This window comes from Balaenoptera borealis (assembly GCF_965194805.1).
Source record: "Balaenoptera borealis genome assembly, chromosome: 1".
NCBI lineage: Eukaryota > Metazoa > Chordata > Mammalia > Artiodactyla > Balaenopteridae > Balaenoptera > Balaenoptera borealis.
The window spans coordinates 78,983,160-79,010,290 of record NC_138860.1 but is presented as its reverse complement, the minus strand read 5'-3'; the positions used below and the strand labels follow the sequence as shown (position 1 = coordinate 79,010,290).

General features: G+C 39.0%; 1 protein-coding gene across 4 annotated transcripts in view; it reads right to left on the bottom strand.

Moving 5' to 3' along the window:
- The window catches only part of LOC309635076 (interferon-activable protein 203-like), a 52,158-nt gene that overhangs the window by 3,887 nt on the left and 21,140 nt on the right, over positions 1–27,131 (bottom strand). For 3 of the 4 annotated variants that reach the window (XM_082405889.1, XM_082405890.1, XM_082405888.1), the window contains 4 exons: positions 25,951–26,118; positions 21,538–21,735; positions 18,664–19,083; positions 17,002–17,193 (listed from right to left, as the gene is read on the bottom strand). In XM_082405889.1, the coding sequence (XP_082262015.1) occupies positions 17,002–17,193; positions 18,664–19,083; positions 21,538–21,735; positions 25,951–26,118 (978 nt within the window). The remainder of the gene's footprint in view (positions 1–17,001; positions 17,194–18,663; positions 19,084–21,537; positions 21,736–25,950; positions 26,119–27,131) is intronic. The other variant, XM_082405891.1, reaches the window with a different exon arrangement.

Sequence of the window (27,131 nt, the reverse complement as noted above, 5' to 3'; positions counted from 1 at the left end):
GCCCTCAGATTTTCAGAGTGGTCAGTGAACACTGATTTCAACTTAGTCACCAGCTGCATTAGCCTATAACAGGAGATTCAGTCCATCCTTTAAAGCTTTAAAGCCGTGCACTGACTTCTCCTCTCTAGCTATGGAAGTCCTAGATGGCATCTTCTTCCAATATAAGGCTGTTTCATCTTCAGTGAAAATCTGTTGTTGAGTGTAGCAACCTTTATCAGTCGTCTCTGCTAGATCTTCTGTATAACTTAGCTGCAGCTTCTACATCAGCAGCACTCGCTGCTTCACCTTGTATTTTATGTTACAGAGATGGCTTCTTAAACCTCATGAACCAACTTCTGCTAACTTCAAACTTTTCTTCCGCAGATTTCTCATGTCTCTCAGCCTTCACAGAATTGAAAAGTGTTAGGGCCTTACTCTGGGACTATTGTAGCTGGTTTGACCTTCTATCCAGACCACTAAAACTTTTTCCATATCAAAAATGAGGCTGTTTTGCTTTGTTATTCATAGGTTCACTGGTGTAACATTTTAAAATTCCTTTAAAATGCTTTTCTGTGCATTCACAACTTGATCAAAGAAATTCGCCATTTTATATGGGTGTGCGGTTCATGGCACTCCAAATGATTTCAATAGTAACATCACTTATCACAGATCACCATGACAAATATAAGAATAATGAAAAAGCCTGAAATATCATGAGACTTGCCAAACATGACACAGAGACTCAAAGTGACAAATGTTTTGGAAAAATGGCACCAGGAGACTTGCTCTACACAGGATTGCTACAAACCCTCAATTTCTCAATTTGTAAAAAAAAAAAAAAGCAATATCTGGAAAGCACAAGAAAGTGAAAGTGAAGTGTGCAATAAAACAAGGTATGGCTGTATTAACTTTTGTTAGTGTTCCAGGAATCCATCCCACATGAATGTGTATATGTGAGTTTGACAAAGACCATGGAATTTGCCCTGTAGGACCAAACACCTCGTTGTAGACAAGTATGTGTATCTCATTAAAGGCAGGTAACTTTGTGTTCTGAAATGCTCAGGGGCATCCTTGATCATTTAGATCAAAATGAGTTCTGTTAACTATCCTCTGGGATAAAAGGTATTTCTTCCATTCTATAGATGATGAATCAGAGGTTCCTAGTATTTAAGTTATTAGTCACCTAGCAAATGACAGAGCCAGTATTTGAAACAAATCTGCCTTAAGGAAGTCCAAATTTACTAAATAATCTACCTGGTCTGAAAATTCAAACAATTCTACAATATTTAGCTTAGATATCATATCCTTTGATAGCCTCTCTGAAGTTTCTCTCTTCAATATGATTAAAAATACCCTTAAATGAAAACTATAAGATGCTGATGAAAGAAACTGAAGATGACACAAACAGATGGAAAGGTATATCATGTTCTTGGATTGGAAGAATCAATATTGTTAAAATGACCATACTACCTAAGGCAATCAACAGATTCAATGCAATCCCTATCAAATTACCAATAGCATTTTTCAAAGAACTGGAAAAAAATTTTTTAATTTGTATAGAAACACAAAAGACTCCAAATAGCCAAAACAATCTTGAGAAAGAAGAATGGAGCTGGAGGAATCACGCTCCCTGACTTCAGACTACTACAAAGCTACAGTAATCAAAACAGTATGGTGCTGCCATAGAAACAGACATATAGATCAATGGAACAGGATAGAAAGCCCAGAAATAAACCCACACACTTATGGTCAATTAATCGATGACAAAGGAGGCAAGAATATACAATGGAGAAAAGACAGTCTGTTCAATAAGTGGTGCTGGGAAAACTGGACAGCTACATCTAAAAGAATCAAATTAGAACATTCTCTAACACCATATACAAAAATAAACTCAGAATGGATTAAGGACCTAAATGTAAAACTGGATACTATAAAACACCTATCACAAACATAGGCAGAACACTCTTTGAAATAAATTGCAGCAATATTTTTTTTGGATCAGTCTCCTAGAGTAATGGAAATGAAAACAAAAATAACCAAATGGGACCTAAATAAACTTAAAGTTTTGCATAGCAAAGGAAACCATAAACAAAACGAAAAGACAACCTATGGCCTCAGAGAAAATATTTGCAAATGATGCTACCAGCAAGGGATTAATTTCCAAAATACACAAACAGCTCATACAGCTTAATATCAAAATAACAAACCCAATCAAAAAATGGGCAGAGGATCTAAATATACATTTCTCTAAAGAAGACATATAGATGGCCAACAAACTCATAAAAAAATGCTCAATATTGCTAAGTATTAGAGAAATGCAAATCAAAACTACAATGAAGTGTAACCTCACACCAGTCAGAATGGCAATCATTAAAAAGACTACAAGGGGGCGGAGTCAAGATGGCAGTATGGGAAGACACCAAGTTACCATCTCCCCACAACTAGGGAGCCTGCCTGCTGCTGGTGGAGGACCCTGATGCCCAAAGAGACGGAGGAACCCTGAAATGAATGGGTAGGATGTGGGGGGACTGAAGGGGGTGGCCAGACAGGATCGGCACCCCTGAGGCTAGGGAGATCAGGAGAGGCAGGTGGGAGGGGTCCTCTGGGAGGAGGAGCTGGAGAGGAATGGAGGGCGATTGCCCCACCCACTCAGGCCCAGGGAGCCTGCTGAGCTCCCAGGCCAATGCCCTGCCCTCCAAAGGCCCCTCCAGGCCACGTGGGTCCTTGGGGGCATAGGAGGGAGGTCAGGGAGATCAGGAGAGGCAGGCAGGAGGGGCCCTCTGGGAGGGAGGAGCAGGAGAGGAGAGGAGGGTGTTTGCCCCGCCCACTCGAGCCCAGGAAGCCCGCTGGGCTCCCAGGTGAGGTCCCCTGTGCTCTGAGACCTCTGTTCCATTGAGCCTAGTCCCCACCCCCCACTGCCCCCAGAGCCTTTTCCAGCACTGTGGGTCCTAAGCATAGGCCCTGCCCACTGCCCAAACCTTGCCCTTGCTTAGGCCCCACCCTCCACAGTCAAGACCTTTTCCACCTTTTTTTTTTTCTTTTTTTTCCTTTTTTTTTTTTCCCTCTTCCTCTTTTTTACTATTGTGGTACTGTTGTACCTTCCAGTTGATAATTCATTTATATTTTTATTTTTATGTTCTTTCTAACATATCTGTTAGTTTCCTAGTCCAATTTTATTTTTTACCTTGTTATTGTTCTCTCTCTCTTTTTTTTTTTTTTTTTTTTTTGCCACCCCACATGGCTTGCAGGACCTTGGTTTATGAGCCAGGGGTCGGGCAGAAGCTCCTGCAGTGGGACTTCCAAGTCCAAACCACTGGACTAACAGAGAATCTCAGACCCCAGGGGATATTCATCAAACTGAGGTCTCACAGAGGTCCTCAACTCAGCACCAAGACCCAGTTCTACCCAATAGCCTACAAACTCCAGCTTTGGAAGCCTCAGGCCAAACAGCAAGTAAGACAGGAACACCACCCAACTAATTAATAAAAAAAAAAAAAAAAGTGAGATGGCAAAAAAATATGTCACAGATGAAGAAGCAAGGTAAAAAACCTACAACACCAAATAAATGAAGAGAAAACATGCAATTTACCTGAAAAAGAATTCAGAGTAATGATAGCAAAGATGATGCAGAATCTTGGAAATAGAATGGAGGCACGGATTGGGAAAATACAAGAAATGTTTAACAAAGATCTAGAAGAAATAAAGAACAAACAAAGAGAGATGAACAACACAATAACTGAAATGAAAAATTCACTAGAAGGAATCAATAACAGAATAACTGAGGCAGAAGAACGAATAAGTGAGCTGGAAGACAAAATGGTGGAAATAACTGCTGAGGAACATAATAAAGAAAAAAAAAATGAAAAGAATTGAAGACTATCTCAGAGACCTCTGGGACAACACTAAATGGACCAACATTTGCATTATAGGGGTCCCAGAAGAAGAAGAGAAAAAGAAAGGGTCTGAGAAAATATTTGGAGAGATTATAGTCAAAAACTTCCCTAACATGTGAAAGGAAATAGTCATCCAAGTCCAGGAAGCACAGAGAGTCCCATACAGGATAAACCCAAGGAGAAACATGGCAAGACTCATATTAATCAAACTAACAAAAATTAAATTCAAAGAAAAAATATTAAAAGCAGAAAGGGAAAAGCAAAGATAATATACAAAGGAATACCCATAAGCAGATTTTTCAGCAGAAACTCTGCTGGCCAGAAGGGAGTGGCAGGATATACTTAAAGTGATGAAAGAGAAAAACCTACAACCAGTATTACTCTACCCAGCAAGGATCTCATTCAGATTTAATGAGAAATCAAAAGTTTTTCAGACAAGCAAAAGCTAAGAGAATTCAGCACCACCAAACCAGCTTTACAACAAATGCTAAAGAAACTTCTCTAGGTGGGAAAAACAAGAGAAGAAAAAGACCCACGAAAACAAAGCCAAAACAATTTTTAAAAATGGTAATAGGAGCATATATATCAATAATAACTTTCAATGTAAATGTATTAAATGTCCCAACCAAAAGACACACACTGGCTGAATGGATACAAAAATAAGACCCATATATATGCTGTCTACAAGAGACCCACTTAAGACCTAGGGACACATACAGACTGAAAGTGAAGGGATGGAAAAAGATATTCCATGAAAATGGAAATCAAAAGAAAGCTGGAGTAGCAATACTCTATCAAATAAAATAGACTTTAAAATAAAGACTGTTACATGAGATAAGGAAGGACACTACATAATGATCAAAGGATCAATCCAAGAAGAACATATAACAATTATAAATGTTTATGAAACCAACATAGGAGCACCTCAATATATAAGGCAAATGCTAACAACCATGAAAGGAGAAATCAACCGTAACACAATAATAGTAGGGGACTTTAACACCACACTTACACCAATGTACATATCATCCAAACAAAAAATAAATAAGGAAACACAAGCTTTAAATGACACAATAGACCAGATAGATTTAATTGATATTTACAGACCATTCCACCCAAAAGTGGCAGAATACACTTTCTTCTCAAGTGCACACGAAACATTCTCCAGGATACATCACATCTTTGGACACAAATCAAACCTCGGAAAATTTAAGAAAATTGAAATTGTATCAAGCATCTTTTCTGACTACAACACTATGAGATTGGAAATCAATTACAGGAAAAAAAAACTGAAAAAACACAAATACATGGAGGCTAAACAGTGCACTACTAAATAACCAAGAGACCACTGAAGAAATCAAAGAAGAAATTTAAAAATACATAGAAACAAATGACAATGAAAACACATCAACCCAAAACCTATGGGACGCAGCAAAAGCAGTTCTAAGAGGGAAGTTTATAGCAATTCAATATCACCTCAATAAACAAGAAAAATCTCAAATACACAATCTAACCATACACTTAAAACAACTACAGAAAGAACAAAGAAAACCCAAAGTCAGTAGAAGGAAAGAAATCATAAAGATCAGAGCAGAAATAATGAAATAGAAATGAAGAAAACAATAGCAAGGATCAATAAAACTAAAAGTTGGTTCTTTGAGAAGATAGACAAAATTGATAAACCCTTAGCCAGACTCATCAAGAAAAAAACGGGAGAGTATGCAAATCAATAAAATTAGAAATGAAAAAGGAGAAATCACAACTGACACTGCAGAAATACAAAGGAATATAAGAGACTACTACAAACAACTTTATGCCAATAAAATGGACAACCACAAAGAAATGGACAAATTCTTGGAAAGGTACAATTTTCCAAGACTGAACCAGGAAGAATTAGAAAATATAAACAGACCTATCACAAGTAATGAAATTGAAACCGTAATTAAAAATCTTCCAACAAACAAAAGTCCAGGACCAGATGGTTTCACAGGTGAATTCTATCACACATTTAGAGAAGAGCTAACACTGATCCTTCTCAAACTCTTCTAAAAATTGCAGAGGGAGAAACACTCCCAAATTCATTCTAGAAAGCCACCATCACCCTGATACCAAAACCAGAAAAAGATATCCCCAGAAAAGAAAATTACAGGCCAATATCACTGATGAACATAGATGCAAAAATCCTGAACAAAATACTAGCAAACAGAATATAGCAACACATTAAAAGGATCATACACCACAGTCAAGTGGGATTCATCCCAGGGATGCAAGGATTCTTTAATATACACAAATCAATCAATGTGATACACTACATTAACAAATTAAGGAATAAAAACCATATGAACATCTCAATAGATGCAGAAAAAGCTTTTGACAAAACTCAACACCTATTTATGACAAAAACCCTCCAGAAAATGGGTATAGAGGGAACCTACCTCAATATAATAAAGGCCGTATGTGACAAACCCACAGCAAGCACCATACTCAATGGTGAAAAACTGAAAGCATTTCCACTAAGATCAGGAACAAGACAAGGATGTCCACTCTTGCCACTCTTATTCAACATATTTTTGGAAGTCCTAGCCATGGCAATCAGAGAAGAAAAAGAAAGAAAAAGAATACAAATTGGAAAAGAAGAAGTAAAACTGTCACTGTTTGCAGATAACATGATGCTATACATAGAAAATCCTAAAGATGTCACCAGAAAACTAATAGAACTAATCAATGAATTTGGTAAGGTTGCAGGATACGAAATTACTGCACAGAAATCTCTGGCATTCCTATACACCAACAATGAAAAATCAGAAAGAGAAATTAAGGAAACACTATCATTTACAATTGCAACAGAAAGAATAAAGTACCTAGGAATAAACCTGCATAAGGAGGTGAAAGGCTTGTACTCAGGAAACTATAAAACACTGATGAAAGAAATCAAAGATGACATAAACAGATGGAGAAATATACCATGTCCTTGGATTGGAAGAATCAAAAGCAATCCACAGATTCAATGCAATCCCTATCAAACTACAATGGCATTCTTCACAGAATTAGAACAAAAAGTTTTACAAGTTGTAAGGAAACACAAAAGACCCTGAATTGCCAAAGCAATCTTGAGAAAGAAAAATGGGGTTGGAGGAATCAGACTCCCTGACTTCAAACTATACCACAAAGCTACAGTAGTCAAGACAGTATGGTACTGGCACAAAAACAGAAATATAGATCAATCGTACAGGATAGAATGCCCAGAGATAAACTCACGCACATATGGTCACCTAAGTTACAACAAAGGAAACAAGAACATACAATGGAGAAAAGACAGCCTCTTCAATAAGTGGTGCTGGGAAAACTGGACAACTACATGTAAAAGAATGAAATTAGAGCACTACCTAACACCATACACAAAAATAAACTCCAAATGGATTAAAGACATAAATGTAAGACCAGACACTATAAATCTCTTAGAGGAAAACATAGGAAAAACACTCTTTGACAAAAACCACAGCAAGATCTTTTTTGTCCCACCTCCTAGAGTAATAGAAAAAAACCAAAAATAAACAAATGGGACTTAATTAAACTTAAAAGCTTATGCACAGCAAAGGAAACCATAAACAAGACAAAAAGACAACCCTCAGAATGGGAGAAAATATTTGCAAATGAAACAACAGACAAAGGGTTAATCTCCAAAATATGCAAACAGCTCATGGAGATCAATATAAAAAAAAACAAACAATCCAATTAAAAAATGGGCAGAAGACCTAAATTGACATTTCACCAAGGAAGACATACAGATGGCCAAGAGGCACATGAAAAGATGCTCAACATCACTAATTATTAGAGAAATGCAAATCAAAACTACAATGAGGTATCACCTCACGCCGGTCAGAATGGCCATTATCAAAAAATCTAGAAACAATAAATGCTGGAAAGGGTGTGGGGAAAAGGAAATCCTGCTGCACTGTTGGTGAGAATGTAAATTGATACAACCACTATGGAAAAGAGGATGATGACCTAGAGGGGTGGGATAGGGTGGATGGGAGGGAGGCTCAAGAGGGAAGGACATATATGCATATGGCTGATTCACTATGGTGTACAATAGAAACTAACGCAGTATTGTAAAGCAATTATACTCCAATAAAAATATATTTAAAAAAAAGATACTATGTGGATTAAATGAGATAATGTAAAGAAAAAAAAGTTACAAGTCACAAATGTTGGAGAGGGTGTGGAGAAAAAGAAACCTTCCTTACACTCTTGTTGGGAATGTAAATTGGTGCAGCCACTATGCAGAACAGCATGGAGGTTCCTTAAAAAGCTAAAAATAGAGTTACCATATGACCCAGCAATCCCACTACTGGGTGTATGCCCTGAGAAAACCATAATTCAAAAAGAGACATGGGGGGTCTGGGCAAGATGGCAGAAGAGTAAGACACGGAGATCACCTTTCTTCCCACAGATACATTAGAAATACATCTACACGTGGAACTGCTCCTACAGAACACCCACTGAATGCTGGCAGAAGATGTCAGACCTCCCAAAAGGCAAGAAACTCCCCACGTACTTGGGTAGGGGAAAAGAAAAAAGAAATAACAGACAAAAGAATAGGGACGGGACCTGCACCAGTGGGAGGGAGCTGTGAAGCAGGAAAGGTTTCCACACACTAGGAAGCCCCTTTGCGGGTGGAGACTGCAGGTGGCAGAGGGGGGAAGCTTCGGAGCCACGGAGGAGAGCACAGCCACAGGGGTGCAGAGGGCAAAGCGGAGAGATTCCTGCACAGAGGCTCGGCGCCGAGCAGCACTCACCAGCCCAAGAGGCTTCTCTGCTCACCCACCAGGGTGGGCGGGGGTTGGGAGCTGAGGCTCGGGCTTCGGTCAGATTGCAGGGAGAGGACTGGGGTTGGCTGCTTGAACACAGCCTGAAGGGGTTAGCGCAACACAGCTAGCTGGGAGGGAGCCCGAGAAAAAGTCTGCGGCCGCCGAAGAGGCAAGAGACTTTTTCTTGCCTCTTTGTTTCGCGGTGCGCGAGGAGAGGGGATTCAGAGCGCCGCCTAAATGAGCTCCAGAGACGGGCGTGAGCCGCAGCTATCAGCACGGATCCGAGAGACGGGCATGAGATGTTAAGGCTGCTGCTGCCCCCACCAAGAAGCCTGTGTGCGAGCACAGGTCACTATCCACACCACCCCTCCCAGGAGCCTGTGCAACCCACCACGGCCAGGCTCCCATGATCCGGGGACAACTTCCCCAGGAGAACGCACGGCGCGCCTCAGGCTGCTGCAACGTCATGCCGGCCTCTGTCCCCGGAGGCTCGCCCCGCATCCGTACCCTTCCCTCCCCCCATGCCTGAGTGAGCCAGAGCCCCCAAAGCAGCTGCTCCTTTAACCCCGTCCTGTGTGAGCGAAGAACAGACGCCCTCAGGCGACCTACACGCAGAGGCGGGTCCAAACTCAAAGCTGAACCCCGGGAGCTGTGCGAACAAAGAAGAGAAAGGGAAATTTCTCCCAGCAGCCTCAGAAGCAGTGGATTAAAGCTCCACAAACAACTTGATGTATCTGCATCTGTTGAATAACTGAATAGACAACGAATCATCCCAAATTCAGGAGGAGGACTTTGGGAGCAGGATATATTAATTTTTCCCCTTTTCCTTTTTTTGTGAGTGTATATGTGTATTTTTCTGGGTGAGATTTTGTCTGTATAGCTTTGCTTTCACCATTTGTCCTAGGGATCGGTCTGTCCGTTTTTTTTTTTTTTTTTTACTTAAAAAATTTTTTTTCTTAATAATTTTTTCCTTATTTTCTATTTTTAAAAATTAAAAAAAATTTTTTCTTAATAAGTTTTTTCATATTATTTATTTTAAAAAATTAAAAAAAATTTTTTCTTAATATTTTTTTTCTTATTTTTTATTATAAAAAATTAATAAATTTATTTTAAAAAATTTAAAAAAATTTTCTTAATAAATTTTTTCTTAATAATTTTTTTCTTATTTTTTATTATAATAGCTTTACTTTATTTTATTTTATTTTATCTTATCCTCTTTCTTTCTATTTTTTCTCCCTTTTATTCTGAGCCGTGTGGATGAAAGGATCTTGGTGCTCCAGCCAGGCATCAGGGCTGTGCTTCTGAGGTGGGAGAGCCAACTTCAGGACACTGGTCCACAAGAGACCTCCCAGCTCCACATAATACCAAATGGCAAAAATCTCTCAGAGATCTCCATCTCAACATCAAGACCCAGCTTCACTCAATGACCAGCAAGCTACAGTGCTGGACACCATATGCCAAACAACTAGCAAGACAGGAACACAGCCCCATCCATTAGCAGAGAGGCTGCCTAAAATCATAATAAGGCGACAGACACCCCAAAACACACCACCAGACGTGGACCTGCCCACCAGAAAGACAAGATCCAGTCTCATCCACCAGAACACAGGTATTAGTCCCCTCCACCAGGAAGCCTACACAACCCACTGAACCAACCTTAGCCACTGGGGACAGATACCAAAAACAATGGGAACTACGAACCTGCAGCCTGTGAAAAGGAGACTCCAAACACAGTAAGACAAGCAAAATGAGAAGACAGAAAAACACCCAGCAGATGAAGGAGCAGGGTCAAAACACACCAGACCTAACAAATGAAGAGGAAATAGGCAGTCTACCTGAAAAAGAATTCAGAATAATGATAGTAAAGATGATCCAAAATCTTGGAAATAGAATGAAGAAAATATAAGAAACGTTTAACAAGGACCTAGAAGAACTAAAGAGGAACCAAGCAACAATGAAAAACACAATAAATGAAATTAAAAGTACTCTAGACGGGATCAATAGCAGAATAACTGAGGCAGAAGAACAGATAAGTGACCTGGAAGATAAAATAGTGGAAATAACTACTGTAGAGCAGAATAAAGAAAAAAGAATGAAAAGAACTGAGGACAGTCTCAGAGACCTCTGGGACAATATTAAACACACCAACATTCGAATTATAGGGGTCCCAGAAGAAGAAGAGAAAAAGAAAGGGACTGAGAAAATATTTGAAGAGATTTTAGTTGAAAACTTCCCTAATATGGGAAAGGAAATAGTTAATCAAGTCCTGGAAGCACAGAGAGACTCCATACAGGATAAATCCAAGGAGAAACATGCCAAGACACATATTAATCAAACTATCAAAAATTAAATATAAAGAAAACATATTAAAAGCAGCAAGGGAAAAACAACAAATAACACACAAAGGAATCCCCATAAGGTTAACAGCTGATCTTTCAGCAGAAACTCTGCAAGCCAGAAGGCAGTGGCAGGATATACTTAAAGTGATGAAGGAGAAAAACCTACAACCAAGATTACTCTACCCAGCAAGGATCTCATTCAGATTCGATGGAGAAATTAAAACCTTTACAGACAAGCAAAAGCTGAGAGAGTTCAGCACCACCAAACCAGCTTTACAACAAATGCTAAAGGAACTTCTCTAGGCAAGAAACATAAGAGAAGGAAAACACCTACAATAACAAACCCAAAACATTTAAGAAAATGGGAATGGGAACATACATATCGATAATTACCTTGAATGTAAATGGATTAAATGCTCCCACCAAAAGACACAGACTGGCTGAATGGATACAAAAACAAGACCCATATATATGCTGTCTGCAAGAGACCCACTTCAGACCTAGAGACACATACAGACTGAAAGTGAGGGGATGGAAAAAGATATTCCATTCAAATGGAAATCAAAAGAAAGCTGGAGTAGCAATTCTCATATCAGACAAAATAGACTTTAAAATAAAGACTATTACAAGAGATAAAAAAGGACACTATATAATGATCAAGGGATCAATCCAAGAGGAAGGTATAACAATTGTAAATATTTATGCACCCAACATAGGAGCACCTCAATACATAAGGCAAATACTAACAGCCGTAAAAGGGGAAATCAACAGTAACACAATCATAGTAGGGGACTTTAACACCCCACTTTCACCAATGGACAGATCATCCAAAATGAAAATAAAGAAGGAAACACAAGCTTTAAATGATACATTAAACAAGATGGACTTAATTGATATTTATAGGACATTCCACCCAAAAACAACAGAATACACATTTTTCTCAAGTGCTCATGGAACATTCTCCAGGATAGATCATATCTTGGGTCACAAATCAAGCCTTGGTAAATTTAAGAAAATTGAAATCGTATCAAGTATCTTTTCCGACCACAACGCTATGAGACTAGATATCAATTACAGAAAAAGATCTGTAAAAAATACAAACACATGGGCTTCCCTGGTGGCGCAGTGGTTGGGAGTCTGCCTGCTAATGCAGGGGACACGGGTTCACGCCCTGGTCTGGGAGGATCCCACATGCCGCGGAGCAGCTGGGCCTGTGAGCCACAACTACTGAGCCTGCGCGTCTGGAGCCTGTGCTCCGCAACAGGAGAGGCCGCGATAGAGAGAGGCCCACGCACCGCAATAAAGAGTGGCCCCCGCTTACCGCAACTAGAGAGAGCCCTGGCACAGAAACGAAGACCCAACATAGCAATCAATCAATCAATAAATAAATCTTAAAAAAAAAAAATACAAACACATGGAGGCTACACAATACACTACTTAATAACGAAGTGATCACTGAAGAAATCAAAGGGGAAATCAAAAAATACCTAGAAACAAATGACAATGGAGACACAACGACCCAAAACCTATGGGATGCAGCAAAAGCAGTTCTAAGAGGGAAGTTTATAGCAATACAAGCCTACCTCAAGAAACAGGAAACATCTCGAATAAACAACCAAACTTTGCACCTAAAGCAATTAGAGAAAGAAGAACAAAAAAACACCAAAGCTGGCAGAAGGAAAGAAATCATAAAGATCAGATCAGAAATAAATGAAAAAGAAATGAAGGAGACAATAGCAAATATCAATAAAACTAAAAGCTGGTTCTTTGAGAAGATAAACAAAATTGATAAACTATTAGCCAGACTCATCAAGAGAAAAAGGGAGAAGACTCAAATCAATAGAATTAGAAATGAAAAAAGAGAAGTAACCACTGACACTGCAGAAATACAAACGATCATGAGAGATTACTACAAGCAACTCTATGCCAATAAAATGGACAACCTGGAAGAAATGGACAGATTCTTAGAAATGCACAACCTGCCGAGACTGAACCAGGAAGAAATAGAAAATATGAACAGACCAATCACAGGCACTGAAATTGAAACTGTGATTAAAAATCTTCCAACAAACAAAAGCCCAGGGCCAGATGGCTTCACAGGAGAATTCTATAAAACATTCAGTGGAGAGCTAACACCTATCCTTCTCAAACTCTTCCAAAATATTGCAGAGGGAGGAATACTCCCAAACTCATTCTACGAGACCACCATCACCCTGATACCAAAACCAGACAAACATGTCACAAAGAAAGAAAACTACAGGCCAATATCACTGATGAACACAGATGCAAAAATCCTCAACAAAATACTAGCAAACAGAATCCAACAGCACATTAAAAGGATCATACACCATGAATAAGTGGGGTTAATTCCAGGAATGCAAGGATTCTTCAATCCTAATCAATCAACGTGATACATCATATTAACAAATTGAAGGAGAAAAACCATATGATCATCTCAATAGATGCAGAGAAAGCTTTCCACAAAATTCAACACCCATTTATGATAAAAGCCCTGCAGAAAGTAGGCATAGAGGGAACTTTCCTCAACATAATAAAGGCCATATATGACAAACCCACAGCCAACATCATCCTCAATGGTGAAAAACTGAAACCATTTCCACTAATATCAGGAACAAGACAAGGTTGCCCACTCTCACCACTATTATTCAACATAGTTTTGGAAGTGTTAGCCACAGCAATCAGAGAAGAAAAAGAAATAAAACGAATCCAAATTGGAAAAGAAAAAGTAAAGCTGTCACTCTTTGCAGATGACATGATACTATACATAGAGAACCCTAAAGATGCCACTAGAAAACTACTAGAGCTAATGAATGAATTTGGTAAAGTTGAAGGATACAAAATTAATGCACAGAAATCTCTTGCATTCCTATACACTAATGATGAAAAATCTGAAAGTGAAATTAAGAAAACACTCCCGTTTACCATTGCAACAAAAAATAAAATATCTAGGAATAAACCTACCTAAGGAGACAAAAGACCTGTATGCAGAAAATTATAAGACACTGATGAAAGAAATTAAAGATGATACAAATAGATGGAGAGATATACCATGTTCCTGGATTGGAAGAATCAACATTGTGAAAATGACTCTACTACCCAAAGCAATCTATAGATTCAATGCAATCCCTATCAAACTACCACTGGCATTTTTCACAGACTAGAACAAAAAATTTCACAATTTATATGGAAACACAAAAGACCCCTAATAACCAAAGCAATCTTGTGAACGAAAAATGGAGCTGGAGGAATCAGGCTCCCTGACTTCAGACTATATTACAAAGCTACAGTAATCAAGACAGTATGGTACTGGCACAAAAACAGAAACATAGATCAATGGAACAGGATAGAAAGCCCAGAGATAAACCAACGCACATATGGTCACCTTATCTTTGATAAAGGAGGCAAGCATATACAGTGGAGAAAAGACAGCCTCTTCAATAAGTGGTGCTGGGAAAACTGGACAGGTACATGTAAAAGCATGAAATTAGAACACTCCCTGACACCATACACAAAAATAAGCTCAAAATGGATTAAAGACCTAAGTGTAAGGCCAGATACTATCAAACTCTTAGAGGAAAACATAGGCAGAACACTCTATGACATAAATCACAGCAAGATCCTTTTTGACCCAGCTCCTAAAGAAATGGAAATAGAAACACAAATAAACAAATGAGACCTAATGAAACTTAAAAGCTTTTGCACAGCAAAGGAAACCATAAACAAGACCAAAAGACAACCCTCAGAATGGGAGAAAATATTTGAAAATGAAGCAACTGACAAAGGATTAATCTCCAAGATTTACAAGCAGCTCATGCAGCTCAATAACAAAAAAACAAACAACCCAATCCAAAAATGGGCAGAAGACCTAAATAGACATTTCTCCAAAGAAGATATACAGATTGCCAACAGACACATGAAAGAATGCTCAACATCATTAATCATTAGAGAAATGCAAATCAAAACTACAGTGAGGGCTTCCCTGGTGGCGCAGTGGTTGAGAGTCTGCCTGCCGATGCAGGGGACACGGGTTTGAGCCCTGGTCTGGGAGGATCCCACATGCCACGGAGCAACTGGGCCCGTGAGCCACAACTACTGAGCCTGCGCGTCTGGAGCCTGTGCTCCGCAACTAGAGGCCACGACAGTGAGAGGCCCGCGCACTGCGATGAAAAGTGGCCCCCGCTCGCCGCAACTGGAGAAAGCCCTCACACAGAAATGAAGACCCAACACAGCCAAAAATAAAAAAAAAAAAAAAAAAAAAAAAAACTACAATGAGATATCATCTCACACCGGCCAGAATGGCCATCATCAAAAAATCTAGAAACAATAAATGCTGGAGAGGGTGTGGAGAAAAGGGAACCCTCTTGCACTTTTGGTGGGAATGTAAGTTGATACAGCCACTATGGAGAACAGTATGGAGGTTCCTTAGAAAACTAAAAATAGAACTACCATATGACCCAGCAATCCCACTACTGGGCATATACCCTGAAGAAACCATAATTTAAAAAGAGTCATGTACCAAAATGTTCATTGCAGCTCTATTTACAATAGCCAGGACATGGAAGCAACCTAAGTGTCCATCGAGAGATGAATGGATAAAGAAGATGTGGCACATATATACAATGGAATATTACTCAGCCATAAAAAGAAATGAAATGGAGGTATTTGTCGTGAAGTGGATGGAGTTAGAGTCTGTCATACAGAGTGAAGTAAGTCAGAAAGAGAAAAACGAATACCGTATGCTAACACATATATATGGAATGTAAGGGAAAGAAAAAAAAAAAAAAGGTCATGAAGAACCTAGTGGCAAGATGGGAATAAAGACACAGACCTACTAGAGAATGGACTTGAGGATATGGGGAGGGGGAGGGGTAAGATGTGACAGGGTGAGGGAGTGGCATGTACATATATACACTACCACATGTAAAATAGATAGCTAGTGGGAAGCAGCCTCATAGCACAGGGAGATCAGCTCGGTGCTTTGTGACCACCTAGAGGGGTGGGATAGGGAGGGTGGGAGGGAGGGAGATGCAAGAGATATGGGACCATATGTATATGTATAACTGATTCACTTTGTTATAAAGGAGAAACTAACACACCATTGTAAAGCAATTATACTCCAATAAAGATGTTTAAAAAAATAAAAAATAAAAAAAATAAATAAATAAAAACGAACTGGGAAACAAAAAAAAAAAAAAAAAGAGAGACATGTACCACAATGTTCATTGCAGTACTATTTACAATAGCCAGTACACAGAACCAACCTAAATGTCCATCGACAAATGAATGGATAAAGAAGATTTGGTACATATATACACTGGAATACTACTCAGCCATAAAAAGAATGAAATAATGCCATTTGCAGCAACATGGCCGGACCTTGAGATTATCATACTAAGTGAAGTAGTCAGAGAAAGACAACTATCATGTTATTATTTATATTGACATTGTCAATCTAAAAAGATGATACAAATGAACTTATTTACAAAACAGGAATAGATTGATAGACATAGAAAACAAACTTATGGTTACCAAAGAGGATAGCAGTGGGAGAAGCGGAAGTAAATTGGAGTTTGGGATTAACATATGCACATTATTATCTATAAAATAGGTAAACGAGGACCTACTGTATAGCACAGAGAGCTATACTCAATATCTTGTAATAACCTATAATGGAAAAGAATCTGAAAATGAATATATATATGTGTGTGTGTGTGTGTAACTGATTCCCTTTCTTGTACACTTGAAACTAAGAAAACATTGTAAATTAACTATACTTCAATACAGAAAATTAAATTTAAAAATATCCTTAAAAAAAAGAATAATGAAAAGGAACTTTACACCCACTAAATGGCAAAAATTAGTTCTCGTTCTACCTGCTGGACTCTCCGTAGTAACAGCAGTCAAGTTTTCTTAAAGACTTCTACTTTGGAAAAATGATCACCCCCCAGAAGATCTCACCTTGATGAAACTGTGAATTATGGATCTCAGCTGCCTCTTATCCCCACTTAATGCCAATTCAAAGCAGATGAGTGTAAGTTTATCGCCTGTCTCACAGTTGATTCTGGTCAGTCGTTGTCCATAAACCAGCACTTCCATCACTCCTGTATCATCTCGTATTTCATAATATATGCATTCATTAGATACCAATTTCTGCAAAAGAAAATTAGCATTCACCTTCTGAGAACTGGATCAGGAATTTCCACAACTTTGAAAAATATAGGGCGTTAGTGGAAACTGTTGTCTCAGACCAGTTAATATGAGCTGGAGGTCCAGAATTACAGGTACCAAATAGTGTAAGATATCTTGTTCAGTTTATCCTCCCATTTAAATTCTCTTTCTATCTTTCCTTCCTTTAAGTCTTTGTGTGCTGGGTTCTTCTAGAAAACTGGATTACTTTCCTAATTTTTCCTGCTCCCATCTCAGAATAGCTGAGATTTCTTAAGAAACTTGGATATAGTGTGGTCTGATAAGCTGCACAGGTTTCTTTGGATCTCCCTGAGAACAAAGGCCATTCATGTCTTATCATGAGTCTCAAAAAGATGGTTGCAAGTTCTCCTTAAGCAGATTATTATTTCAATATGTAATTCTTTCCTCTGTCTTCTCTATTCATTCTTCCCTAATCTGCCCAATCTTGAATCTAGATCATCTACTTCCATTGTTCTAATTTCTATATCACTTACTTTACTCATTAATTCTACAAATGCACATGCGTGCACAGTCACTTAAACAGAGTGTATGGAAAACAACAGGGGGATAGGTAAAGAGCCACCCTAGAAGACATATATAATGGAATATGAAACAATACTTCACATAACGGTTAGGTCAGCTAACCTTAGTATTTCTATGATGTGTTGGGACTGAAATACCTACCCTAATTCTAAGAATTCAGCAAACTTCTGCATTTTATTGCCCATATTAATATATTGTGGAATGAAACGACTTGATTTTTCTAGTGTTTTCAACATCCATATTTCTCTTATTAGTTAATGCCAAGGTTTTTTGCTCAACAATTTTTTGATGAATGAATGTGAAGAAGTGAGAGCACTTTAGAGGTCAGATGATCAGAATCTTAGCTAACTGTGGATAAGAGCTGACTCTAGGGCAAAGTAGTCTATTGATTTCTGACTCTGGTTGTCACAGTTGAAATCCAAGCTTGGAAGGGCAATTCTTTATTCACAATTAAGTTAAGCTGTCACTGAAACAGGTGAGGCAGAACTCAAAGAAACAAAACCAGAAGGAGAGCTCTCTCTCTTTCCCCCCAACCTCTCTCTCTATATCTATATATATAAACATATATAGATGGATATAGATTTGTATGTATCTATATATAGAGAGATATAACCTCTGCCCTTTACTGGCTCAGGGTGGCTATGAATGGATTAGCACAGCTGTTAAAATGCCATGATTTCTGAAGGACTTGCATGCTGTTACCTTGGGAAGAAGAATGTTAAGAGATTGTCTATCTTATATTCTGAAGTGGGAAGACGGCACCCAGCTATCCCTGGTCAGGGGGTCTTTGAGTTCCTGTGTTTATGAAGTTAACCAAATTCATTCGGCAGCTAAGACTTTTACGTTCCGGGGTTGCAGAAGAAATATTGCAAAACAATGGTGTGGGCTTACCTTATGCACCAGAAACACCCCATTCACAAATGTTCCTAGAGCTTGCGAGTAAAGATGACTGATTTTAGGAGTTGCATTTGCCTTTTGAATCAGGCGTTTAGAGATCTCCATCTTTCGGTCAGGGTTAACATCAGACACAGATGAGACATTGAACACCTCCAGGAACCCATTGCGGCCAAAATAATCTGATATGGCAATGATTTTCTTTGGGATGAACTTCTCCTTCAGGTCAACATGATAAACCTTCACTTGGAAGAACTGGCTCTCAGTAGCCACTGTGGCATGAAACATCTTCCTCTCGCCTTCTCTGACATCATATGTAAATGGTTCTGTTGCTTTCAGCACCATCACTTCTTTGGGCCCCCTCTGGAAGCCCTCCTCTCTGGAAGCTTCTTTAGGTACAGCCTTCAATCTTGGTTTCTACATAGAAGTATACACCAAAAACAGGCACAATTAAGAAAAGGATTCACTCTCTAATGAGAATCATCTATGGCTAAATGTTACCCTCAACAAAGAACATAATTAGGTGGAGTTGGGAAAAAAAAAAAAAAAAAAAAACCTAGACAAAGATCACTGACATGGTATATATAATCTAATGGAATGTATGGAGACGATTTAAACAGTGATTTTTCTTCTTTTTCTTTGTTTTATGAGTGTGGTAGGAAGAATACTTTTCTTTAAAAGGTATTAACTCAAGGGAAGAACTATTTCTCCCAGGAAGAGCTATGTAGAGTACAGAGGCAGTGGGCAATAGCAGTGCTGTTGTGTAGTGATTTCTAGTAGAGATGAGGATGAAAAAAATCACCTTAAATTATCCCATCAACTCATTTCAGTGCGCAAGATAAGATACAAATTTGGATGAAAATAAATTGCCCTTGATAGCACTGAGGGTAGGGAATGGCTCCAGTCAGAATCCATTGATCTCATCCCAGTAGATGTGGCAATTTAAAGACCCAAATTAGAAAGTCCCTTTTCAGGAAAGCAGTGTTATGTTGAAAAAGGGTTAGTAGAAAGTCACTGGAAAAATCCCATGAACTTCCTGAATTTGGAAATGTCCTGGATAAAGGATGTTTTGAAGAGTAGCAGAATCAGCCACCCCAAAATATGTTTCTTTGGCACAGGATTATCTTAAGCTGATTATTTTGAAAAACAACACACATAGAACCAGAAAGAAAGTTGCCCTTTTGTAAGGGAAATGTGTATTTATAAATTAAATCTCCATTTCTAAGGGTGTCTGCCCCTGTGTACTAGGAAGAGAAGGACTCTAAATCTCAAGAGAATACTATCACCAGAGGAGAAACTGACTTATATTTGCATAACAAACATCACCCTTATTTTTCCTGCTTTTCCTGGTAACCTCCACATAACTGGCCTCCCCACACTTTTCTTTCTTCTGTCTTCACTAAAGATGGTATTTAAGCTGGTGTCTTAGGCTACCTCAGGGAGTTACTCATTCTTCCTGGGTCTCTTCTATGTATAGATGAGGTATACCTGTTAATAAACTTCTGCTAGTTTTTTCTTGACAATCTTTGCTTTAATACAGGGGTCTCAGCCAAGAACTCAGAAGGGTAGAGGGGAAATTACTTTTCCTCCTCTACACACCCCTGTTAGAATAATGGCAGGACCCTTAGGAGAAGAATGCCAAAGGAGAACTCAGGTGTCAGGGGACTTTTCTATGGCCCCCTGTCTACCCAGTGCCTGAACCACTTCTGAGTTTCAGGAGAGCAGTTTGAATTGGAGGGGAGGCTACTGATCTGTAAGAAGAAGTGTGAAGGCAAGGGGGGGGGGGCATGGGAGTTCTAGGGACCAGTTCATGGAGACAGGCCAGCTGCCTCCACAGACCAGCAGTGCTCCATGTGGTCTGACTTGTACCGTTATACAGGCCACAGCCTGGGGGTCATGGGGCTTAACTCTGATTTCTCATCACTGTGGCCAATTCTCCCTACATCCGAATGCTCATTCCCAGGCCAAGGTAATCAGTAACAACAAATCTCATACTGGTAACAACAGCAGCACCTTGACAAGAAGTGCACAGGACTTAAGGAAGAAATTATGTATCTATACTCAAGGTCATGAAAGAAGACCTGATGGACACATGTTCTTATTATGTTCATTGTGTGTATAGGGAATACTGGAAATAGCCTAAAGTCAAATAGTAAAGGATTATTTTTACATTTATAAAAATTTTAAAATGCAGTTATTCTCTTATATTAAAATAATAATTTAAATCTATACTTCTTGAATTAAGTAGCACTTCAAGATATAGCAGGTGAAAGAAAAAACCTGAATTATAGAAAAATATGTGTAATGTGATCAACCTGGGACAAATTGATATTCTTTGTATATACATAACAAAAGGTAAAATCAGAAAGACTGCCAAAATATGGCATTTGATAGAAGGGAGATTTCAGATAGTTAAAATTAATTATTTTTGTCTATGTATCTGCATTCCCTAAATTTCTTAGATGATATTACTTCCATAATTAAAAAAAAGAGAAAGAATTGGTGATAGTGCTTTGTTTGTTTCTGTATTTCTCCACCTTATTGCACCCTAAGCTCTCTCACTCATGGTGTATTGAGAGAAACACAGAAATAAAATTAAACAAACAAATTACTAGTTATACCCATGACTGAAGAGGAATGATTTATGTGCACACTAGGTCATAGAATATCCTAATGCAAAGGGCAGCATAATAAGAGTCCGAATTTGAATGTAGGTAGGATCTCAAAATACACACTCAATAACAACACGTGTGATCTAATTAATAAAGAATTGTATGTCGTAGGGGATTGGTGAGAAGTTCCTTTATGGTTCTAGAGAACGCTGTCATTATGTTGTAGGGAGGGAAAATACTGAAAACAGGAATCTGGTACCTTGGTTGAGGAACTGCTGGATGAGGTTGGTGGCAGCATCTGAGGAGTCTGAAGGCAGGCCTCATTTGGGATTATGCTGGGGTTTGCACATTGTGGAAGCTGACTCTGTTCCAGGCATAGTTCCCTTTTCTTGGATGTAAGTGTTTTATTGGTTGTGTCTTCTATTTTTTGAATCCAAAAATATGTATTTTCTTCTTCCTGGTTAATGGTTTTCAATATCAGATGAACCATAACATTTCTCTCTTACCCTCTATCTCTCTCTGTCTCTATCTGTCTGTCTCTCTCTCACACACACACACACCACAGGATCTTCACTCTGCCAATTTGCTCTGGAATAATAGTACATCTTCAGATACCCTCAACACCTCCCCAGCTTGGAGTCCAACCAGGATTGCACACTTCTCTCTGCAAATGTTAAAAACTCAGGTGATCAAAATTTCATCGGTCTGTTTTGGAATTCTGGCTCTACCTCTGCTGCAAACTGGCCTGTATCAACTTCACCAAGACAACACTTGGAGTAATTTATTAGTAGAAAACTCTACCAGGTTATAATGGAAGCACATCTCTGAACAATGTTGGCTGTACTTATGGACATTTTATTAACTAAGTCTTCATTACCTTATATATTTACCAAATAAGCAAATCGGTTTCTATCATCTACTCCTCAAATCCAGGAAACCCAGGTCTGCATCCACTTGAATGCTTTGCTTATCAGCATACCAGAGACATTGTCTCAAATTCATAATTCCAGAGGCAGGATTCTGCTATCTACCTAGTCTCTATCAAGCAACCAAATCTTTTGTAGTTCTCAGCAATAAACAGACCCATTCGCAATTTCACCCAGGGCATTCTCAGTACATGGATTTTTATAATTGTTTAAGCCAGGGCAGGAAGTGTCTGTAAAATCATTTATTTTGACTATATTTGGTTTCACTGATGAAAGACCATTTCTAACATTCTGCAGTATAGAATTGCCACAGTTCTTACCACTTCTAGCACTCATTTAACCAATCCATAAAGTATCAGTTGTTGATAAACTTGTAGATGAGAGAGCTGCTTAAAATGCCTGTCTCTGGCATGCAGCTACTTGATTAGAATACCCTCTGACCTTCCTTGTCCTTTCATTCCCCATTAGAAGGCTTAAGAGCCTGGGCAATGGAAACAAATCTGAGATATAACACTATCTGACATAAATTTTTACAAATAAATTTCAGATATTGTAGCATCTATACTACAATATATGCAATTAAATGCTCAAGTTTTAGAATTAAATTAGGCTACATTTGAATCCTGGCTCTAACATTCACTTTCTGCATGACCTTGGAGAAGATTTCTAACCTCTAAGAACTTCAGTTTTCTCATATGTAAAATGGGATTAACAATAGCATCCTCGTGTGACGTTATAAAGAACAAATGAGATAATGTACACAAAGAACACAGGTCTTAGAGTCTAGCACCATTAAATACTCATTACCTAGAAATATCACTACATTATTATTTTACAGTAGACACAGGGCTTTCTATTTTTGCTCTGATTCACAGATGTTTCATGCTTAATGTTGGCCTTCTTGATGGAAACCCAATATAGAGGTGGTATGGGAAGCACTTTATTAAAGAAGCTTCTCTATTCACTTCTGCTACATTTAGTAATTTAATCTCATTGACAAGAGCATCTTGATCATTTTTTACAATCGGTTAAACCAAAAACTTCCATCATAACAGTAGGATTTAGGTCCCTAAAACATACTATATGGCTGGATTATATTTAAAAATAGTAAATGATTTTTTTCCCTTGGCTTATTTCCTTCACCACTCTACCCTGTTCTTGAATCATGCCAATGTGTGCTGTTTGCTACTGGGGAGACATAGCAGCAGGAATCAAAGAAACTATTGGTCTGCTTCTGTCTTTGAATCCCAAACAGAGCCTATATTACAAAGAAAATAGTTGGGAGACCCCATGATGAAGAAGAACAAGGCTCTCCTGCTCTTTCCCCTGATGAATCAAAGACAGAATGGGTCAGATCCTCTTTGTGCCAGGCCTCCTACAGAGGTGGCTGGACCCCAAAGAAGAAATGACTGAATGGTGTGTTTAGGTGTATGAGGCCAAAAGGACAGATGAGCCTCCCTGGGATTCCTGTGCTCCAAGGAGTTTTAGGGGCAGCAGAATGAGTCTTATGAAAGTAGAAATGACTATGTCACAAGTTTAGGCAGATGGGACCTTAGAAAGTGTCAATTCTAAGCCTGTATGCATAGAAAAATAGGGTTGTCTTGCAAAAGAGAGGGGATATGGGGATATATGTATACGTATAGCTGAGTCACTTTGTTACACAGCAGAAACTAACACACATTGTAAAGCAATTATACTTCAATAAAGATGTTAAAAAAAAAAAGAAAAATAGGGTTGTCTAGAGATGTCCACATAAGTCATTGTCATAGCAGAGAGACAGTGAGCCTGAGGTTTCAATGACTAGACCAAGGCCAGCTGGACCTAGAGGCAAACAGGCACAGATTACTAGCTCCATCCCATAAATAAAACAAAGAGAGACTATGTGAGGAATTATTAATTATTGGAGGTAACAGTAATAAAAACAATAACAAAACTTGAAAAATCTTGTCAGAAGAAATCTGTCTTCAACTGGTATGCATGGATTTGCGTAGGGGGCTTCAGCCTCAGCAGCTTGGAACTTGGGTTACAAACTATTTTAGAGAATAATGATTTAAATACTGCTTTTGCCTATTCCTCAGTCACTTGCTTATTTGCTGCAGAAATAGGCATTGTATCCCAGTGTGATGATAAGCACAGGGGTCATATCAGGGCAGAAACAAGGCAGGCTAGGATAGGAGCTGATATACACGTGTGTGTACTCACTTTTCCATTCTCATCTGGTCTTTGCTGGGAAAGGGCACTGTGAATGAAAACTATGGCCTGCCACATCAGTAAACTAAGGATGCTGCAGCCATCAAGCCATCACATTACAGCTGCCCCCATGGTAAGCCCTGAGGGAACTCGGGATAGAAACAGGATGCCCACCATCTAGCAGTCAACTGCTGCAGCCCACCCTGATGGTGCACCTTGAGGAAACTCAGCATGAGAAAGCAGAGGAGACTGGCCCCAGATATCTGAGGTTCATAGCAAAGGAATGATTTCAGTGAGTTCAGACTCTTCCATCTTCCTATACATAGAAAAGTACCAAATTCCTTAACTTGAGATATCTGGCTGTCTTTATTAACAGTAATCTTTTGATGTTCCAACTACCTGGTCTTTGTTGCAAAACCCCATATACATCCTGGCTCCCCCCCTTGTTTCTTCAGAGCAGTCTCTCAGAGCTATCTGAGATTCTGTGTCCCCCACTTAAGTCCTCATATTGTCTGCCGAATAAAACATAACTCTCAACTTTTAGGTTGTGCATTTTTCTTCAGTTGACAGGAACCTTATAACTGATGTTATAGTATGGTAACAAAGAAAAATGTACATTTATTACAGTTGCAATAAGTGCTAAAAAGGAAAAGGAAACGGATCTTTGAAAACAAACAAGAGGAATACCTAGGACTTCCCTGGTGGCACAGCCATTAAGAATCCACCTGCCAATGCAGGGGACATGGGTTCGAGCCCTGGTCCAGGAAGATCTCACATGCTACGGAGCAACTAAGTCCATGCACCACAACTACTGAGCCTGTGCTCTAGAGCCTACGAGCCACAACTACTGAGCCCATGAGCCACAACTACTGAAGTCTGCACGCCCAGAGCCCATGTTCTGCAACAAGAGAAGCCATTGCAATGAGAAGCCCACACACCACAATGAAGAGTAGCCCCTACTCACCGCAACAATGACCCAACGCAGCCAAAAATACAATGTAGATAAATAAATAAATTTATTAAAAAAAAAAAAAAAGAGGAATACCTAATGTATTCTGGGAGGGGGATATCAGTGAGGACTTGTATGAGGAAGAGATTCAGGTTTGCACCTGAAAGGTGAAGACACCTGAACCAGTGGTGAATCAGGACAAGTGATTCCAAACAAAGAAAGAAGTCCGTGTCAAAACATCTGACATGGGAAGGAGCACAGAACTTTGAAAATAAACCCTATCATGTGGTCAGTGAAAAAAGGGGAGTAGGGCCAAGGAAAGTGGAATGTAAGGGTGAACACACATTCATCTTGACTTGTCTGGTCACCTTCCCCTCCTCTTTCTATTCAACACAAGAATGTAACCTTCTCAAAATTAGAGATTATTTCATAAATACATGTGTTGTAAATAGCCAAGGAGTTAGAATAGAGTGGGATCACAAAACATACACGGAAAAATGAACGAGTGATTATATTAAATAAATGGTAAATTGTGGGAAATGAGATTATGATAATTCTTGTACTTATGTTGTAGGAGGTACAAGGAATGGGAACAGGGAGCAGGTACCTTGACTGAGAAACTGCTGGATGGTGTTGGTGGAGGTATAGATTTCACTGGACAGCTGCTCCCAGTTGGGCATGTGCTGGTTGCTGAAGTTCCTGGAAGCTGACTCTGTTTCTGAGATACGGTCTTCCTTTTTAAGTCATTAATTTTGGTGGCTATGTCATTTTTTTTCTCGAGAAAAAAAGATTTTTTTCTTTAGTTCTTGATAATGATTTTCAAAGTCACATAGAACACAACATCATTTCTTTTCTCTTTTTTAACGTAGAGTCTTAAGTTTTCAATTTTTTTCTGAAGTAATAGCACATATACAGATACCTGTATTACCTATCTTTCTCCTATCTCAACTAGGATTACAAATTTCACTCTCCAAATATTAAAAGCTCAGATGAAATTTCATTGGTGTGGGATGGAATCCAGGTCCTACATCTGATGCAAACTGGCCAAAGCAGGAAGGTAAACTTCCCTGGTTATAAGGGAAGCAAATCTCAGTCCAAAATTGGCTGCATTTAAGGATGTTTATTAACTATGACTTTCTGATCAAGAAAATACACAAGTGGGTTTCTGATATCTGCTCTTCAGGCTCCTAGAAACCTACTGATATTTTGGGAAAGATTACTGGACGAAATATGGACTCTTGGAACTAATAAGAAAAATGACAACAAGGAAACAACACTCCAAATAGAGAGTCCCTTTATATGGGAGGTCTGTCTTCAAGGGGCATGTGATGGGGGTGGGGGTGGGGGGGGGATGCAGCCTGAGTCAGAGGGCAGCTTGGGTCTTAGGTGAGAAACTATGTTAGAGAATAGTGTTTTAAATCCTGCTCTTGCCTACCCTTCATGTTGTCTTGGGGCCATCTTTTAGTGCCCATTCATCTCAAATAAAGGCTCCATAGTCCTGGGTTTCTATAACCACAGGGCAAAACAAAAAGCAGGTTGGAATAAGAGTCAATGTCTACAGGTGTGAAATCACTTTCCCACCCCTGTCTTGTCTTCCTCTGGGACAGGTTACCTATAATCTGAGCTCCTTGTCTAGAAGAAAAGAAAAATGTAGAGTTATCACAGTTGTGATAAGTACTATAAAGGAATAGTAAAGCGTCCTGTGAAGGCAAACAATGAAAGTATCTGATCCTTTCTTGAAAGGGGTTGTTTCAGTGAGAACTTGCCTGGGGAAGGAATTCAGGTTGG